The following is a 19137-nucleotide window of genomic DNA, read 5'->3' as shown; positions in this document are numbered from 1 at the left end:
ATGGGGCTGGTGACCTATTTTCCCAGGATTATTGGTCCTTCTGCCCTTCCGCCCTTCGCACTCTGGCTCAAAGACTGACTGCACACTTCTGCCCAGATGTCCCGCATATTCTAACCACAGGACCTGTGGAGTGGGTTGGAATAGGAAGTCCTCGTCCATCTCCCTCTCTGCAACTTTAGCAGCGGAGAGATCCATGTACGTAAAGCCGGACAGCAGTTGGGTATCCTGTCCTTGAAACTTCAAACTTCCCAGCAAGTACAGGAAGAAGAATAGAACTGGCTGGGTCAGTTGGCACACGCTGGTAATTCCAGTGACTCAAGACTGAGTCAGGAGGATCGCAAATTCAAGGCCAGCCTCAGCAATTTAGCGAGACCCTGTCTCGGAATAAAAATTTTAAAAGAACTGGGCATGTTCTCCTGGCAAACCGCCTGTGGGCTCAATCGATACAAAGAGAGAAAGGGGAAGACCAGAGCTGGCCGGGGAAATCACCACTAGTCGGCGGCCTGGTCTTGGCCTAGTTTGACCAAACCCAGGATAGAAGAGCCTGAGTTCCCGGCAAGGCCAACATACGACCAATTAATCACCAAGACAGCCCGAGGCTACGGAGGCCCGGGCGCACCAGGGTGGGCGGGGCCGGCCGAGACTGAGCGCCGCGTAGGAGCGGAAGCACCGAGTCCTCCCAGCGGGGCGGAGCCTGCGAGGACGGGAACGCGGGCGCACGCGCAAGCAAGGAGGCGCCGGGGCCTCCAGGGGCCGAGCCGGGACCGGAGGATCCGTGGGGCGCACGCGCGCGGCGAGTGGCGGAGGAGGCCGGCATGGCGCCGTCACAGCAGTCTCGGGTCCTGCGGTGCTGTAGCTGCCGCCTCTTCCAGGCTCACCAGGTGGGGCAGGCTCCGGCTTCCCCCTCCTCCCGCGCAGGGACGGCTGGCGGGATGTATTTGGAGCCCGAAGACGTGACAGTGCTGAGGGAGGGGCGTTATTTGGTGTTCGTTTGTCCATAACGTGGTTCTGAGTTTTTGTTTTATGCTTGGTTGTTGTAGAAACAAGAAATAATAGTTTATGCCGAGGTGGCTTCTCGTGAATGCCAGCAGGGAATTGGGGTGCCCACCTTGAAGATAGCATCCTTAATGAAGAGCAGTGGTTCTTTCTCAATTTAATTACAAGGGAGTGTGTTGCTGCAGCCAAGCCCAAGGAACCTGCCAGGATCCTGGCTGGCAGGATTGCGCCGGCCCCTGGTATTAGAGGCAAACGATGAAGTTTGATCAAACTGGGAGAAACAGCTGGATTGTTTCTCAGCTGGTCCCCCGGAAGGGGTTACAAAAGCCAGGATTCATACGTAGATTTAGCCAAGCTGTACTTAGAGAATACGTCAGTCTTAATTTCCTTTGCATCTGTAGTGTACTAAGAAGTATGGGATGCAGAAAAGCAGTTATCAGGAAGTTTTGCTTTTAATTTCAAAGGGGGTCTGCTTCAAAAGAACTGTTTTTAAAACTCAAGATGGAAGCAGCAGTGTGGAATTGCACTGGTATGAACCAGTACCATTGAAACGTCCTTGGTCTATGCCTGGACGCCCTCTGGTGTCACTAGAATGCCTCTGCCTCTAGTTTAAGCATACCCACGGACGCCTCGAATGTTTTAAATGGTGGATATTTCTAAAACCTGTTTGCTTTCCTGACTTTCAGCACACGAGACGGAGGATGTAATTTGACCTAATATTTTCTGGTTTGTACCCTACTGTGAAGTCACCTAACGCTGTGTTTCTACCTCTGATGGTTTCCTCTTCCTCCTAGTTACCCATTAATCTGCCATTCCTTGAGAATAGCATCAAACTTCTTTAAAATATGTATTAAAGGCAATAAGACGCTGAATATACATCTGTAAGTGTGCTTGTAATGTTAGAACTTTGTAAGGGGTCAGAAACTTAGGGTTTTGGTTTTTTTTTTTTTTTAACTGCATTTTAAGAGTTGAGAATAAATGGAAATCATTTGCATTTTTTAGTTGCTACACAGATACTGTCATGCATGCCCATGCTCATTTTTAACTCTCTGAAAGATGATTTGAAAGAGAGAGGCTGAGTGTGGTGGCACACACCTGTAATCCCAGCAACTTGGAAGGCTGAAGCAGGAGGATCACAAGTTTGAGACCAGCCTGATCAATTTAACAAAACCCCGTCTCAAAGTGAAAAGGGATGAGGATAGCTGGGTGCAGTGATGCTCACATGTGCTCCCAGCAACTCAGGAGACTGAGGCAGGAGGATCTCAAGTTTGAGACCCACCTGGGCAACTTAGCGGAACCCTATCTCAAAATAAAAAATAAGAAGGGCTCAGTGGAATAGCACTGAGGATGCTTGGTGAAGGAGTGTTGAGGAAAGGAAGTTAACCTATTAATTGCAAGTCCTGTGTGCTGGGCAGTTTCACATTTAATTTCTCATTTAATTTCAACAGCCTTTAAATTAGTTATTGTTCCCATCTTACAGAAATAAGAATGCTGAAATCCAGAGAAATCAAGTGGATTTGCCGTTCAATAAATGGCAAAGTCAGTATAATTGCAAAGATCCTATTTTACCTCACCAGCTCCCCAGAATCAGTTACCAGTAATGTGTGTCCTTCCAAACATTTTATTCCCTAAATACTGGGGATTAAACCCAGGGCCTCACACATTAGACAATTGCTCTGACACTGAACTAAATCCCCAACCCTATTTTTTGTAATTTTATTTTGAGGTCTTGCTAAGTTGCCATCCTCCTGTCTTAGCCTCCTGAGTAGCTGGGATCACAGGTATGTGTCACCAAGCCCAGTCCAGACTCTTTCTTTAAGTACCAGGGATTGAACCCAGGAGCGTTTAATCACTGAGCCATATCCCCATCCCTTTTTTATTTTGAGACAGGGTCTCACTGAGTTGCTTAGGGCCTTGCTGAGTTGCCGAAGCTAGCTTTGTACTCACGATCCTCCTGCCTCAGCCTCCCAAGTCCCTGGGATTACAGGTGTGTGCCACTGACCCAGTGCCAGACTCTTTTTTAATAGTTTATTTCTTGCTTGCATATGTACCCATAGAAAATACACAGGATTTGTTTTGTGGTATTTGAAGGTAGATCCTGAGAAGTAGAGTTGCTAAATTATGGGCTAAGGCCATAGCTCAGGGGTAAAGTACTTAGTTCCATCACCAGTACCACAAAAAAAAAAAAAAAAAAAAAAGGAATAGCTAAGTCATAGGATATAACCACTCAAATATTTTAGTAAATGCTATTTGTCCTTCTTAGAATCTTTGTATTGAGATCATATTAATCATAGTAATTTGTTTTGATTTTGAGGTGCTAGGGATTGAACACAGAACCTCATGCATGCAAGACAAGCAGTCTACCACTGAGCTCCATCCCCAACCCTCTTGTTGCTATTTTGTTTGAATGGACTTCCCCCCTCCCCCATTTTCTCCATTATCTCTAGATGTTTGCTTTTATAAAGGCTATGTTACCTTTTGAAGATATAACAATTTTTTACCTGGTCACTATATTAGGTTGTTTTAATGTTTTTACTAGTTTTCTTTTTGATTTTCTTGGGTTGCCAAGTACACATATGGGTGTGTGTGTGTGTGTGTGTGTGTACATATATAGATATGGTATATATTTTCCTTCTAATTCACACACCTCTTTTTTTTTTTTTTTTTTGTGGTACCAGGGATTGAACCCAAAGGTGCTTAACACTGAGCCACATCCCAGTCCTTTTTTGTTTTATTTAGAAACAGGGTCTTAGTAAGTTGCTTAGGGTCTCACTAAATTGCTGACTATGACCTCTTAGTCCTCCTGCCTCAGCCTCCGAGCCACTGGGATTATAGGCATATCTACCATGCCTGGCTTCATATACCCCTTATTACTTTCTGTCTTCAATTTCCATTGGCTAGTATATTGAGGAAAAAATGGTAATAATGGGGATCCTTCACTTGTTCCTGATTTTTATGGAAATGCTGATCCCCAGCATTAGAACTAGGTTTTAAACATTTTAACATGTTAAGATATAACTTGCCTGGTACTGTGATGCACACTTGTAATTCCAGCAATTTAGGAGGCTGAGGCAAAAGGATCAAAAGTACAAAGCCAGCCTCAGCAACTTCAGCAAGATCCTTTCTCAAAATAAAAAATAAAAAGGACTAGGGTTGTGGCTCAGTGGTTAAGTGCCTCTGGGTTCAATTCCCAGTACAAAACACACACACACACACACACACACAGATGGCAGAAATCTAACTTGATTCTGATTTTGTTTTACACGGATGGCCAGTCTGTCCAGCACCACTTATCAAACAGTATATTCTTTCCTCTTAAAAATGCCACCTTCAAATATAGAGAAAAAGACAAAGAGAAAAAATATATATGCTCTCACTTTTTTTCTGTATGCACTGTATGCTGTATATTTCATTACACACAAATATCTTCGTTAGATTCAATTATATTCAGTTATTTTATATATTCCTTGGTATGTGTGAGATAAATAGAACCAAAACTTTTAATGGAAGACTTTAATAATTATAGAAGTAGACACTAAAAAAAAATTGCCACCTTCAGGGCTGGGGATATAGCTTAATTATTTCTCATCCAGTTCCATCCTGTTTTAATATAATTGTCTAATTTCTGAAATTTCATTGTAGGTGAAAAAAAGTCTCAAATGGACATGCAAGGCTTGTGGAGAGAAGCAGTCCTTTATGCGGGTATGTTCTGAGAAACAAAGTGGGCCCAGCCCCAACATTCCATAGCCAAGATCCTTTTCTCCCTCTCTGAGTTCACCAGATACAAAGCTCCTGCTCCCTAGGTTCCCTGTTCCTTCATGAAGTGAAATAGATGGAGCAGTGTCTGGAAAAGGGCCATTATTTGCTTCTTCATTGAGCAAATATTTATTGAGTACCTTGTCTTCCAGGCAGGGGTGCAGCCATGGAAAGTAAGACTATTACTGTTTTCCTCACAAATGTTCTTGTGTGTGAGGGGAAGAGCAATGAATACACATGTGCACACATGCAATTTAAAATTAGACCAATGGTTCGATCCCCAGTACCACAAAAACAACTGGATTGAGCACCATGAAGGAAAAGTACAGGGCCTTGTATAAAGGTAACAGGGAAATCAGACCTACCTGTGTAGGAAATCTCCTACACAGTGGAGCGGGGAGAGAGTGGCAGCAGTTGGGGACCAGGTAGATTGCAGCAAGCATGTTGTACATGTTCTTTTTTAACTCACTCTTTTCTTATGGTTTTGTGCACATCTTTTCAAGTCAATACATACTGACCTGCCTGAGCTCTTTGATACCAAACACTGCCCTTTTCCAATTTTTTTTTTTGGTTCCCTCACTTGCCTTTTTTAGCCCTGATGGCTGCCTCTCCCACCTTATCTCTTGCCATTGAGGGGAAAAATAGGCTTTCTTTCTGTCCTTGAAACACTCTGCTGCCTCTTAGAACCCTTGTGCTCCTTGTTGGTGGTCCCCTTCCCCTTCTCATTATCCTAATTAAAAATTATGTATTATTGTGTTTGCATGAGTGTTGTCCATCCCAGACTTCAAGTGCCATGGAAGTAGAGGCTTTGCCTGTTTTATTTACTGATATAACCTTAGCACCCAGCATAGTGTTCTGTGCCTAGTAAATACTCCCTAAGTATCTGTTGAATGGTAAGTGACCAGTCCCACATTGATGGGCACTTAGGATGATTTTCCTTTTCACCATGATGCACTGCAGTGAAACTTTTTTACAGGTATCTCTTTATTCACTTGCTCTCTCCTTATAGTACCAGAAGTAAAATTGTTCCTTTAGGGGTATCTTTCCATCAAGGTTCTTTTAGTTGCAAATGATGCACAATTAAAATGACTTAAGCAAAGTAAAAGTTGATGTGCTAGAAAGGTAATGGAATATCAGAGTAAGACAGACCTCATTACCCTATGTACATGTATGATTACACAAATGGCGAGACTCTACTTTGTTTACAACCAGAGAAACAACAGTTGTACCCCCATTTATGTACAATGAATCAAATTAAATAATTTTTTTAAAAAATAAAGGTAATGGGGTATCTTAGGGAATCCAGGGGCACCCCTTGAAGAATCAGCTTTAAGAACTGAAAAACTGGGGTTGGGGTATGGCTCAGTGGAAGAGTGCTTGCCTCATGTGTAAGGCACTGGGTTCAATTCTTAGCACCACTTATAAATAAATGAATAAAATAAAGGTCCATCAACAAAAAAAAAAACTGAAAAGCCAAGCATTGATGGTGCTTTTCTCCCCCAACTCAGTTTTTCCCCATATCTTTCCTCCCTTTTCTCCTTCCTTTCCTGTTTCTTTCTAGATAGTTCACAGTAACATGCTGTGCTCAGAGTCCATGGAATCTCATCCTAAGCCAGCTGGATTACCGAGTCTTAGTTATGAAGTCCTCGGAGAAGCCATCTAATTGGCCATTGTTGACGTAGATGTCCACCTCTGGTCTACATAGTGGGGATCAGGTCTCAGAAGACAGAGGGTTCCCCCAATTGGGCAGACATCTCACACACCAACTGATGCTTATTTCAGACATCAATATGCATTTCTAAATTCTGCTTGAAGAAGGCTTAGGGTTGACTAGGTTTCCAAAATTATAGGGGCCTAATACAAGGGAAGTTGTTTCTCTTGCATTTGGAAGAATGTTTAGATCAGTGGGGCAGCTGTCCTTGGTGTAGTCACTCAGGAACCCAGGCATATGTTTTTTGTTTGTTTTTTATGTTGGTGCTGGAGATTGAACCCACAGCTTTGCATATGCTAGGCAAGTGCTCTACCACTGCACTATATCATTATAGGTTGCCCAGGCTGGCTTCAAACCACCTATGATCCTCCTCCCTCAGCTTCCCAGGTAGCAGGGATTATAGCTGTGTGCCACTGCACCCAGCTCTCTCCGGTTTACTTGAGTTTCATTTATTCCTTAAGGCTTGTCTGCAGCTACTTCTAGCCACTGCAAGGGGCAAAAGCACAGGGGGACTACCCAGGAGACATTCAAGTCTAGGCCTAGAAGTAGCTGACATTGTAATAGAAAGAGCCTAGTCTCATGCCCACACCTGACCCAAGACAGACTGGAGAATAAAATCTAGTTTTGTGCCCATACTGGGGAAGATACATTTCAATTCAGTGGGAGAACATACCCCTAACAGGTTACACCAGATACAGATTATCTTTTTTTTTTTTTTTTTTTTTTTTTTTTTTTTGTACCAGGTATTGAACTCAAGGGCACTTAACCACTGAACCACATTCCCAACCCTTTTTTGTATTTTATTTAGAGACAGGACCTCACTGAGTTGCTTAGGACCTCACTAAATTGCTGAGACTGGGTTTGAACTCTTAATCTTCCTGCCTCAGCCTCCCCAGCTGCTCGAATTGCAGGCATGCGCCACTACACCCAGCTTCAGATTATCATTCTTTTTCACCTCTGCCATTCCCTTCCCCAACTCCTCTGCTCTCACCCTATTTTAAATGTGTTCCAGGTAGGACCCCACTCCCCACCAGCCTACCAACATTGCTTTGGTCCGAGTCAGCAGTGATCAAATCATGTTGTTGACAATAATGGTTAGTTCTCAGTCTTCGTGTGACTTGACTTATGGGCAGCAGTTGTCACAGATGGTCACTTCCACCTCCTTGGAACATTTTCTTCACTTGAACTTACAGGTTTTCTGCTTCTGGTTTCCCTCCTGTCTTCCTGGCTGTTGTTTGAATCCCCTTTGCTGTTTTTCCCTACCTCCCTAACTTCTAAACATTGTAGTCCTCTAGAATGCCATCATTTTTCTGTGATACTAGAGATTGAACCCAGGAGCTCATGTATGCTAGGCAAGTCCTCTACCACTGAGCTATGTCTCCAACCCTTTTTAATTTTTTTTTTTTTTTCTTTTTTGGACACAGAGCTAAGTTGCCCAGGCCAACCTCACACTTGTGATCCTACTGCCTCAACCTCCTGAGTAGCCAGGATCAAATGCTAAACTTGCTGTCTACCACTGAACTACACCCCAGCTTCATACTTAACTTTACTATTTAATGTCTTTCTAAGCAAAGAAAAGTCAACATTTTAAATTATTGTATGAATTTTACAGTACATCTTTATATTGTGCAAGGCCAGTTTTTGTTTTGTTTGTTTGTTTTGTACTGGGGATTGAACTCAGGGATGCTTTGCCACTGAGCCACAACCCCAGCCCTTTTTATTTTTTGACACAGGGTCTCACTAAGTGCTTGGGGCCTTGCTAAATTGCTAAGGCTGGCCTCAAACTTGTGATCCTCCTGCCCAAGCTGCCTAAGTCACTGGAATTACAGGCATGCACCACCATGCCTGGTGCAATGCCAGTTTTAAATGCAAATATTAGAGCATTTGGTATACATACACAATCATCAGAATTACTCAGTTCACGTTTTGCAGCTCAGGTATGCCTCCATAGTTCATTCTTACCAAAAGAGTGGAAAGGCTGGACAAATCAACCATAACTGTTTTACTTTGCTTCTCTCTCTTCCCCCTCCCACCCCCACCTGGGACAAGTAAGAAAAGATGAGAGGAATAAGCACCTGAAGCCAGGTTCAGTGGCATACTGCCTCTAAACCCAGCTACTCAGGAGGGTGAGGCCAGAGGATTATGAATTTGAGGTTGACCTGGACAACTAGTAAGACCCTGTCTCAAATTTTTAAAAAAGGGCTGGGGATGAAGCTCAGTGGTAGAGAAACCCGGGGTTCAATCCCTAGTACCACCAATTTAAAAAGAAAAAAAAAAAAAAAGGCACTTTGAGTTGCCTGTGTCTTCCTTTCTTCCCAGAGCATCATATTCAGCATAAGTGGTTCACTAATACAGGAAAGTGATACGAGTAAAAAATAATGTGAGCAGCTTTTCTTGTTGTTCATAGTTTTTAGAATGCCATTGTTGCATTTCTGTATTTGCAACAAACTCTGGTTCAGATGAAAACCTGGCCTCTCAGGCTGTCAGTGGATCTCACATACCTATGGGCAAGCTTGGGGTCTAACTGAACTGCACGTGCTGAGATTCCACGGAAATTCTGTATCTGTGACGCATCAAGAAGGCTATCTGGAGCAGACTCTTCACAGAAGAAGATCTACAAGCAGTCAACAGATATATGAAAAAATGTTCAACATCTCCAGTTAGAAATGCAAATCAAAACTACCCTAATATTTCATCTCACCCCAATTAAAATGGCTATTATCAAAAATACAGGCAACGATAGGTGTTGGCAAGGATGGGGGGGAAAAAGGTACACTCATACATTGCTGGTGGGGTTGCAAATTGGTGCAGCTACTCTGGAAAGCAGTATGAAGAGTCCTTAAAAAACTTGGAATGGAACCAGCATTTGACCCAGCTATCCCACTCCTTGGCCTATACCCAAAGGACTTAAAATCGGCATACTACAGTGACACAGCCACATCAATGTTTATAGCTAGATTGTGGAACCAACCTAGATGCCCTTCAATAGATGAATGGATAAAGAAACTGTGGTATATATACACAATGGAATATTATTCAGCCATTAAGAGGAATAAAATTATGACATTTGCAGGTAAATGGATGGAGTTGGAGAATATGCTAAGTGAAATAAGCCAATCCCCAAAAACCAAAGGCCAAATGATTGATAAGTAGATGATGATACATAATGACAGGGGATGGGGAGGTAAGGGAAGAATGGAGGAAGGATGGATTGTGTAGAGGGAAATGGGTGGGGAGGGGTGGGGGGAAGGAAAGAGAATGAGACAAACACCATTACCCTATGTACATGTATGATTACATAAACTGTGACTCTACCTCATGTAGAGCCAGAGAAATGAAAATTGTACCCCATTTGTGTACAATGAATCAAAGTCAACAACAACAACAACAACAAAACGCAATCTTTGGGACTGGAGTTGTAGCTCAGTGGTAGAGCACTTGCCTGGCATGTGTAAGGTCCTGGGTTCAATACTTAGTGCCACATATAAATAAATAAAAGATCCATTGACAACTAAAAAAAATTTTTAAAAATAATAATGCTATCTGATTTGGGCACAGTGGCCCACACCTGTAATCCCTGTGGCTCAGGAGGCTACGGTAGGAGGATCACAGGTTCAAAGCCAGTCTCAGCAACTTAGTGAGGCCATAAGCATCTTAGACCCTGCCTAAAAATAAGAACTGGCGATATGGCCCAGTGGTAGAGCACCCCTAGATTCAATCCCCAATTCCAAAAAAAAAGAAAAAATGATATTTGCAAATAGGGTGTCAAGGGAGAATGGGCACATATAACATACTTAAGATAAACATACTTGTTTATCTTCTGCTCACAGAAATGTTCCCTTGTTTCAGTGGATTTCACTTCCAAAACACAAGCTCAAAGATACCAATGACTAAGTTCCTTGGTATCTGTTAGAGTTGGTTTCACAACCCCGCTTGCAGATACCAAAATCTTCAGATGCTCAAATCCTTCTATAAAATGGCATAGAATTTTCATATAACCTATACTCATCTTCCAATATACTATTCTTGTGGGTGGCGGGGAGTGGGGTAGAAAGAGGGTCTCCCTATGTTACTCAGGCTGGTCTTGAAATTGCACATTCAGGTGATCCTCCTACCTCAACCTCCTGAGTAGCTGGGATTATAGTTGCACACCAATGCATCCCCTATTTTTTTTTTTTTTTTTTTTTTTTATGTGATGCTGGGAATTGAATTCAGGACCTTGCATATGATGGGCAAGCACTCAACAACTGAACTACATGCCTGTCCCCATCCCACATACTTTAAATCATCCATAGATGTCTTATAACACCTAATACAATGTAAATGCCATATAAATAGTTTTGTATGATGTTTAGGAAATAATGATAAAATCTGGACATATGCAACAGAGATACAGGTTTGTTTTTGTTTTTGAGAACTGTCCATCAGCAGTGGGTTGAATACAGATATTAAGGGCCAACTGTATTAAGAATTACACATAAAGAATGATAAAATTATGGCATTTGCAGACAAATGGATGAAATTGGAAAATATCATGCTAAGTGAGATAAGCCAATCTCAAAAAACCAAAGAACGAATGATCTCGCTGATAAGCGGATGATGACACATGATGGGGAGTGGGAGGGGTTAGTGTTAGGGTTAGAGTTAGGGTTAGGGAGGGGGGCAAGAATGGAGGAAGGAAGGACTGTATAGAGGGAAAAGAGGAGTGGGAGGGGTGGGGGGAAGGGAAAAAATAACAATGAGTCAAACAACGTTACCCTATGTAAATTTATGATTACACAAATGGTATGCCTTTACTCCATGTACAAACAGAAAAACAACATATATCCCATTTGTTTACAATAAAAAAAAAAAAGGAAATATAAAGTGAGCTGGGCTAATACCTCCTTGGAGATAAGACTGTAAATGGAGTAGAGCATTTTAAAAATACAGAGTGGCGTTGTATAACAAAGGTGTGTACAGGGCAGGGGCATTATTTCTAAAATAAACCTCTGAGAATTTGAAAAAAAAAAAAAAAAAAAAGAATTACAAAGCTGGGTGTGGTGGAGCAGACCTGTATGTAGTCCCAGCTACTAGTAAATCTGAAGCAGGAGAATCACTGAGCCCAGAAACTTACAGCCAGCTTGGGTGACATAGCAAGTCCCCGTCTCGAAAAGAATTTCAAGATGGCAACAGCATAGCAGTTGTCAGGCCCAAGAAGCTGATTCTACCTGTGGTGGAGCCCTCCAGCCCATGCTCCAAAATTTCATCACCTACCCCCTTCCCATCAGGCCTCTCAGTTTCAGCCAAGCTGGCCCCCCACTTTAAGTCCACATGCCAGTCTCTCCTCTGCACTCATTTCCATTTCACTGCATTTGCCAGCATGTTTTCCCTGGATATTTGCATGGCTTGCTCCCTCATGTCTTCCTATTTCTGTTCAGATGTCACTTACTCAGTGATCCATTCCTTGACCATGGAATGCCCAATATAAATTTTTGTATACATTGCCCCCCCCATTTAGACCCTCCCTATCTTGTTGCCCTATTTTCCTGAGGACAGATGTTTTATTTATTGTGTCTCCTCTTGCTAGAAAGTGAGCTCCATGGTGACAGTTTTGTCCACTGCTGCATAGAATTACCCACACTTAGACCAGGGCCTACCACATAATAGGTACTCAGCAAATATTTATTGAATAAATGGGTAACTGCTATGTGAGAAAAGGTATGTCATTTTACTTTGTACTCCTTTGATTATCAATGAGAGTAAGTATAATTTTATATATTTTTGGCAATTTGTGTCACTTGCGACCTTTTAATTAATGTTCATTAACCATTTTCTATAGGGTTTTGGGTTGAGATTGGCTTTAGTAGGTAGAGTTCAGGGTGCGAGTGAGGCAGCCATCTAGACCTAAACTGGCTGCAAAGCCTGTTAGTTTATAAATCACTCTAGAAAGAGCAGCCAGTCATTAGGATTCCCACATGCTGCTTCGAGCATTTTTGGGCCTTGCAAAATAAAGTTTAGTCTTCCATGAGGCACATCTCAAATAGATCTGTTTCTTTGCATTCTGCCAACACTTTTAAACTAAATACGTGTTTTTCGTTCTCAGGCTTATGGAGAGGGCTCTGGTGCTGACTGTAGACGCCATGTCCAAAAATTAAATCTGCTACAGGGACAGGTTTCAGAGCTGTCACTCAGGTAAGTAGTTTGAAAGGAGTATGTGTCTTCTTTTCATCCTTATTGGATGGTGGAAGTATTCATTGGAGAAATCAATAGATTTCCATGTTTTACAGTGACAGATTAAACACCCTGAACCATCCTCCCACTGAAAATAACTAAGAATGCCAGCTACAGTATTTCAGATGCACTAATGAGCTGGCAAGAAAGTAAGTAACCCTAAACTGGGTGTGGTGGCATACGCCTGTAATCCCAGGGACTCAGGAGTCTGAGACAGGAGGATTGCAAGTTCAAAACCAGCCTCAGCAATTTAGTGAATCCCTAAGCAACTTAGTGAGACCCTGTCTCAAAATTAAAAATAAAATAGGCTGGGGATGTGGCTGGGTGGTTAAGTGCCCCTGGGTTCAATTACTGGTACCCAAAAAAAAAAAAAAAAGAAAGAAAGAACAGAAAGGAAAGGAAAAAGAAAGAAAGACAGTAAGTAACCCTAAGTGATCAAAAGTAAAATAAAAGCCGGGGCTGGAGGTGGAAATCAGTGGTGGAGCCCTTGCTTAGCATGCACAAGGCCCTGGGTTTGATCTCTGGCACCACAAAAAAAAAAAAAAAAAAAGAAAGAAAGAAAGAAAGAAAGAAAAATGAAATAAAAGCCAAAATCCAGAGAGAAAGAACCTTAGATGCAGTTAGGTGCAGAGTGCTCTGAAGCCTCCATTCAGGTGGCTAGGAGGGGTGCCAGAGACAAAAGACAAAGACAAAGGCCTGGGCTTTATGGGGGAAAAAGTTTAGTAGGAGACCTCCATATCAAGCTGAGTTCCCAAAGGCCTGTGCCCTAGCGTACAAATGAACTGCAAATACACTCACACTGCATCTGGAAGCTCTTCTACATTGACCTTGGCCCTGGCTGAAGAGGGAGAAATATCTCTAAGACTTTGGAAGCACAGGGAAGCCGTCTGGTGACTTTTCAGCTTTTACACTCACTGTGTAAGAAGCCTGAAGCTGAGAATTCATTTTTCAGTTGTTCCAGGAAGTCTGCTCCCCTGGAGCAATACCTCATCAACATAGGCCTTCCCACAGATAGCAGGGTGTGGTGGTACATACCTGTAATACCAGCGACTCAGAAGGCTAAGGCAGGAGGATCATAAGTTTGAGGACAGCCTCAGCAACTTAATAAGATTCTGTCTCAAAAAATAAAAAGGTCTCAGTGGTAAAGTGCCCCTGGTTCAATCCCCAGTACCAAAAAAATAAATAAAAATCCATAGGGCTGGGGTTGTGGCCCAGTGGTTCAATCCTCAGCACCACATAAAAATAAATAAATAAAATAAAGATATTGTGTTCATTTAAGACTAAAAAAAATTTTTTTTTAAAGTCCATACATGAAGTTCTAAGGAGCATATACTCAGATGTTTATTTAGACATGAGAGATGAGGTTTTGCTATGTTGCCTAGGCTGGTCTCAAACTCACAATTTTCCCATGTCAGCCTCCCTAGTAGCTGAGATAACAGCCATGCACCAGTGTACCCAACTCAGATTTTTTAAATCGGTGTGTGTGTGTGTGTGTGTGTGTGTTGCTGGGGATCAAACCCAAGAGCTCATGAATGCTATGCGTTTTACCATTGAGCTACATCCCCAGCCCCAATATTCAGATTTTAAAAAATTGTTAAACACTCAAAGAAGCATGTCACCATATACAAAAGACAGCAGAAACAAGTCAGAAAAGTCAGACTCACCAAGATTCCAGAAGTTATAATATTGCATGTTTAATGTTTAACAAAATAAAAGGGAGTTAATATGAGGGACTTTAGAAAATAGCCAGGTATATTTGAAAAAGAACTCAAAAGAATTTATAGAAATTAAAAGTAAAACCAATGTATGATTACACAAATGGTATGAATCTACATCATGTACATCCATAGAAACAAAATGATGTACCCCATTTGTGTACAATGAATCAAAATGCAGTCTGTAAAAAATTAAAAGATAAATTTAAAAAATTTAAAAAAAAAAAGTAAAGCCAGGTGTGGTAGTGAATGTCTGTAATCCCAACAACTCAGGAAGCTGAGGCAGGAAGATTGTAAGTTCAAAGCCAGCCTCAGCAACTTAGTGAGGCCCTAAGCAACTTGGTGAGACCCTATCTCAAAAAAAAATAAATAAAAAGGGCTGGGGATGTGGCTCGGTGGTTAAATACCCCTGGGTTCAATCCCCAGTTCTAAAAAAATAATAAGAAATTAAAAGTAAACTCACTGAAATTGAAAATTCAATGAGCTGGACATCATGGCACATACCTGTAATCCCAGTGACTCTAGAGGCTGAGACAGGAGGACCACAAGTTCAAAGCTAGCCTCAGCTATTTAGCAATACCCTCAGCAACTTGGTGAGACCCTATCTCAAAATAAATAAGAAAGGACTGGGAATGTAGCTCCAGTAACACACCCCCCCCCCAAAAAAAGAACAAAGTTCTACAATCTAGTATCCAGATTTATTATAATGCTTATTGAACTCAAGACAGTGTGATTTGGGTGAGAGACTAGTTATCTAGATACATTAGTAGGTAAATGACTAAACCAATTCTGATGTATTCATACTGTTGAATGCTTTTCAGCGCCAAAGACAACATGGGTGAATCTCAAAACGGTGCTGAGTGAAAGAAGCCAGATATAAAATAAGGCAAGGGCACTTTTCAGAGTGATGAAAAATGTTTATGTCTTGATTGGGTATGTAGTTACAAAGGTATGGTTTTATCAAAACTCATCCAACTATGTATCTAAGTAGGTATATTTTGGTATAAATTATACCTCAATGAATTAATTTTAAAAGTTTAAAGAAATCTGCCTTGCCAGGTGTGGTAGCACACACCTGTAATCCCAGCAGCTCAGGAGGCTGAAGCAGGAGGATTGGGAGTTCAAAGCTAGCTTCAGCAATTTAGTGAGGCCCTAAGCAACTTAGCAAGACCCTTTCTCTATCTAAAATATACAAAAAGGGCTGGGGATATGACTCAGTAGTTAAGTGCCCCTGGGTTCAATCCCTAGTACCAAAATAAATAAAATACCCTTAGACACAATAGCATAATGAAATTGCAGAACACAGGAAACAAAGGCAAAGGCTAGAAAAGAGCTAGAGAGTAGACAGCTAACTGACAGAACAATAGACCCCAGCTTGTTAGTGGTAGGATTTAATTTTTTTTTTTTTTAAGATAAGCTATTGGGCTGGGGTTGTGGCTCAGTGGTTGAGCACTTGCCTACCTTGTATGAGACATTGGGTTTGATTCTCAGCACCACATATAACTAAATAAATATCCATTGAGAACTAAAAAAAATATTAAAAAAAAAAGATAAGCTGTCTTCAGAATACCAAGACGTCCTCAGCTGATGGCACCATGGGACATGCCTGTAATTCCAAATTGGGAGGCTGAGGCAAGAAGATCTCAGTTTGAGGCAAGCCTTGGCAACTTAGTGAGACCCTGTCTCAAAATAAAAAATGAAAAAGACTGGGGATGTAACTGAGTGGTAGAGTGTTTGCCTAGTATGTGTGAGGCCCTGGGTTTGTTCAAGCCCTAGTATCCAAAAGAAAAAAAAAGGAAAATTCCCTCTTTTATAATATTTGAGACAGCACAACTGTAATGCCTCTCATAAAACCCTGACTGCTGAAGATGTCCCCACTGCTGGAGGGAGGGACTCTGTGCTACAAGAATTCAGCTGGCTTTACTTTGTGTTCAGACCCTGAGCAGGATATGCATACTGTAATGTCTCACTTATTTTTGTAGTCACTGGTGCAGTGTTATCCCCATTTGTGGATGAGGAACCTGGGATCCAGTGATGTACCCAAAGTCACACACAGCTGGTTATTGTCAAAGCCAGAATGTCAACTCTGTCTGTACCTTGAGGGTCTGCCCCCTTGGCCCTGCATCGTGTTTTCTTTTGATAGAGTTTCACCAGCCTCAATCAAATACTCCCTCTGTCCAGGCCTTCTGAATTGGTAAAAGATGACAGAATCACATCAGGACAACGGAAATATGTCCCCAAGATTCCTCAAAACAGTCTTCGATATCTGTTGCTGGATCCTTGAATCCTTCTGTCTTGGTCTTCCTTGTCCTTTTTCTTCTTGGTCATTTTATAAAGGACCCATATGTGATCTTTCCCTCAGGTCTCTGGGAGGAGCTGTAAATGCTGGCAAAGAAAATGCAGGCGGGCAGCAGGCTGAGAATGGGACCCCACAGGTAGGCCAGCAGGTCTGTTCTAGCCCTGCCTCCTGAGCTGGCTGTGTCTCCTAAGTGGTTCCATTTATGTGTTGCCAAAGGAAAAATTGACAATATATTTAGTTTAAAGACCCCAATTGACTTCATTTGTGATTCTAGTATCAGGCAATACTTTATTCCATAAAATTGAATAAAGGGTTGGTTTTATTCACAAAGTAGGGCTGATGAAAGCAGAAACAGAACAAAGAGTAGATTGGTCATTTTGAAATTATTTCCCTTGTAAGGTGGGGACAGGAAGACAGAACAATAGACAAGTAGCTGGTTCACTTCAGGTTACTTTTTGGGGGTGAGAATTAAAGCAGAGGGAACTTCATTATCATGTCCATTGAAACTGGCCTGTTTGGAAAATTAAATTAGGCTCTCTCTCTCCTGATTTCAGATTAAATTTTAGTTTGGTAATGTGGAACTTTAGCATAGATAAGATCATTTCAGTTTTTAGTCTGGTTTCTAGCATCCTAGTACAAAAACCTAGTCTAAAACTATGGCCTCTTGTAATTTTTATTTAAGAATATTCATTAGTCACTGGGCCCAGAGGTGTGCTGTAGTCACAGCTACTCAGGAGGCTGAGACAGAAGACTTATTTGAGCCCAGGAGTTCGAGGCCATCCTGGGCAACATAGCAAGATCCTTGCTCAAAAACAAACTGGGCACAGCGGCCCACACCTGTAATCCCAGCAGCTTGGGAGGCTGAGGCAGGAGGATTGCAAGTTCAAAGCCAGCCTCAGCAACTTAGTGAGGCCCTAAGCAACTGGGTGAGACCCAAAAATGGCTGGGGTTGTGACTCAGTGGTTAAGCACCCCTGGTTTCAATCTCCCATACCAAAAGCAAACAAACAAACAAAAGCTGGGAATATAACTTAGTGCTAGAGCACTTGCCTAGCATGCCTGAGGCCAAGTTCAGTTCCTTAGTGCCAGCAAAAAAGGAACAAATATGAATAAACCCTATATCATTTGGGTTTTTTATTTTGTTTTTGATACAGGGGATTGAACCCAAGAGCACTTTACCACTGAGCTATATCACTAACCCTTTTTATTTTAAGACAGGTCTCACTAAGTTGCCCACACTGGCCTTGAATTTGAGATCCTCCTGCCTCAGGCCTCCCAAGTCCCTGGAACCTGTACCATTTGTAAGGATGGAGTTAGCCATGTGCATAAATCTTTACAGTACTCAACACTTCATTCCATAAAGTAGAATAAGTCTGCTTGGAGAACTCCTTCCAAACTTAGATCGGCCTTGCCTCCTGTGCAGCTGCTGCTGTATTCCCACAGCACTCTGAGCATCCCTCTGATAGGGAGAAGAAGCTGATATTAAATACCAGCATTTTCATATTCCTTTGCTCCAGACCTGGAGCTTCCTGAGAACAGGAATAACATGCAGTTGTTAGCTGCCCCTAGCACCTGGCAGAGTAGGTTCTCAGACAGCATCAGGTGGGCAGTGCGTGTAACAGGTTTCGTGACTGAGTAGGTGGCCCTATGGGAACATCTGAGATGCTGTGGACACACAGAGCACTGTGTCCTGCCAGAGCCAGAGGGAGTGAGAACTACTGTCCACCAGCAAAGCACTGCCCCATCTCTTCTCTGCTCACAGGATCACACTGGCCATGTCCTCTCATTACTTCGTCTTCATATTTTTATTATAAATGAGGGAGGTGCTCATAAGCACTCTTGTCCAGCCGTTCTGACAGCTTTGTCTGTGCTTCCCATTTGATCCCTGTACAGGGTCTTGCTTCCGTTTCTCAGGCTGGTCTCAAACCAGTGAGCCCAAGTGATCCCCCTGTCTTAGCCTCTTGAGTATCTGGGATCACATGTACTTCATTATTCTTATTAAAAGACATTTTTTTGCATCCTGAGGTTTTCACTTGTATCATTCTTCTATATGTAGTTTTCATGATTCTCATTTTTAAAAAGTATTAGGCTGGGGTGGTAGCTCAAGGGCAGAAGGCTTACCTAGCATGTGCAAGGCCTTGGGTTCAATTTCCCAACACCACAAAAAATTAATAATAATAATAATAATAAAGCTTAAGAGTACCTACAGAATATTGTGGGCCTACCAGTGCTGATTCCCTTATTGTGGGGGCAGTTAGTTGCCTCTCCACTTAAGCCATTAGTAATAGTAGTACTGGGGATTGAACCCCAGGGTGCATTACCGCTGAGTTACATTCCCAATCCTTTTTATTTTCAATTTTGAGGAAGGGTCTCATTAAGTTGCTCTGTCTGCCCTTGAACTTGTGATCCTCCTTCCTCAGCCTCCCAAACAACTGGTATTACAGGCTT

At 42.1% G+C, this 19137-nt stretch overlaps 1 protein-coding gene across 3 annotated transcripts in view; it reads left to right on the top strand.

Annotated features, from left to right (window-relative positions):
• The first annotated feature begins 689 nt into the window (after positions 1–689).
• Positions 690–19137, top strand: part of MRNIP (MRN complex interacting protein) — a 22405-nt gene continuing 3957 nt past the window's right edge. The window contains exons 1-5 of one of the 3 annotated variants that reach the window (XM_079144248.1): positions 774–881; positions 2887–2983; positions 4639–4698; positions 12549–12637; positions 16754–16838. In XM_079144248.1, the coding sequence (XP_079000374.1) occupies positions 4693–4698; positions 12549–12637; positions 16754–16838 (180 nt within the window). In that variant the 5' untranslated portion in view covers positions 774–881; positions 2887–2983; positions 4639–4692. Of the gene's footprint in view, positions 882–2886; positions 2984–4638; positions 4699–12548; positions 12638–16753; positions 16839–19137 lie in introns of all 3 variants that reach the window. The other 2 variants (XM_079144246.1, XM_079144247.1) reach the window with 2 other exon arrangements.

This window comes from Sciurus vulgaris, assembly GCF_902686455.1.
Source record: "Sciurus vulgaris genome assembly, chromosome: 6".
Taxonomy (NCBI): Eukaryota; Metazoa; Chordata; class Mammalia; order Rodentia; family Sciuridae; genus Sciurus; species Sciurus vulgaris.
The sequence above is the reverse complement of the archived record's forward strand: the minus strand, read 5'-3'. Positions and strand labels throughout refer to the sequence as shown.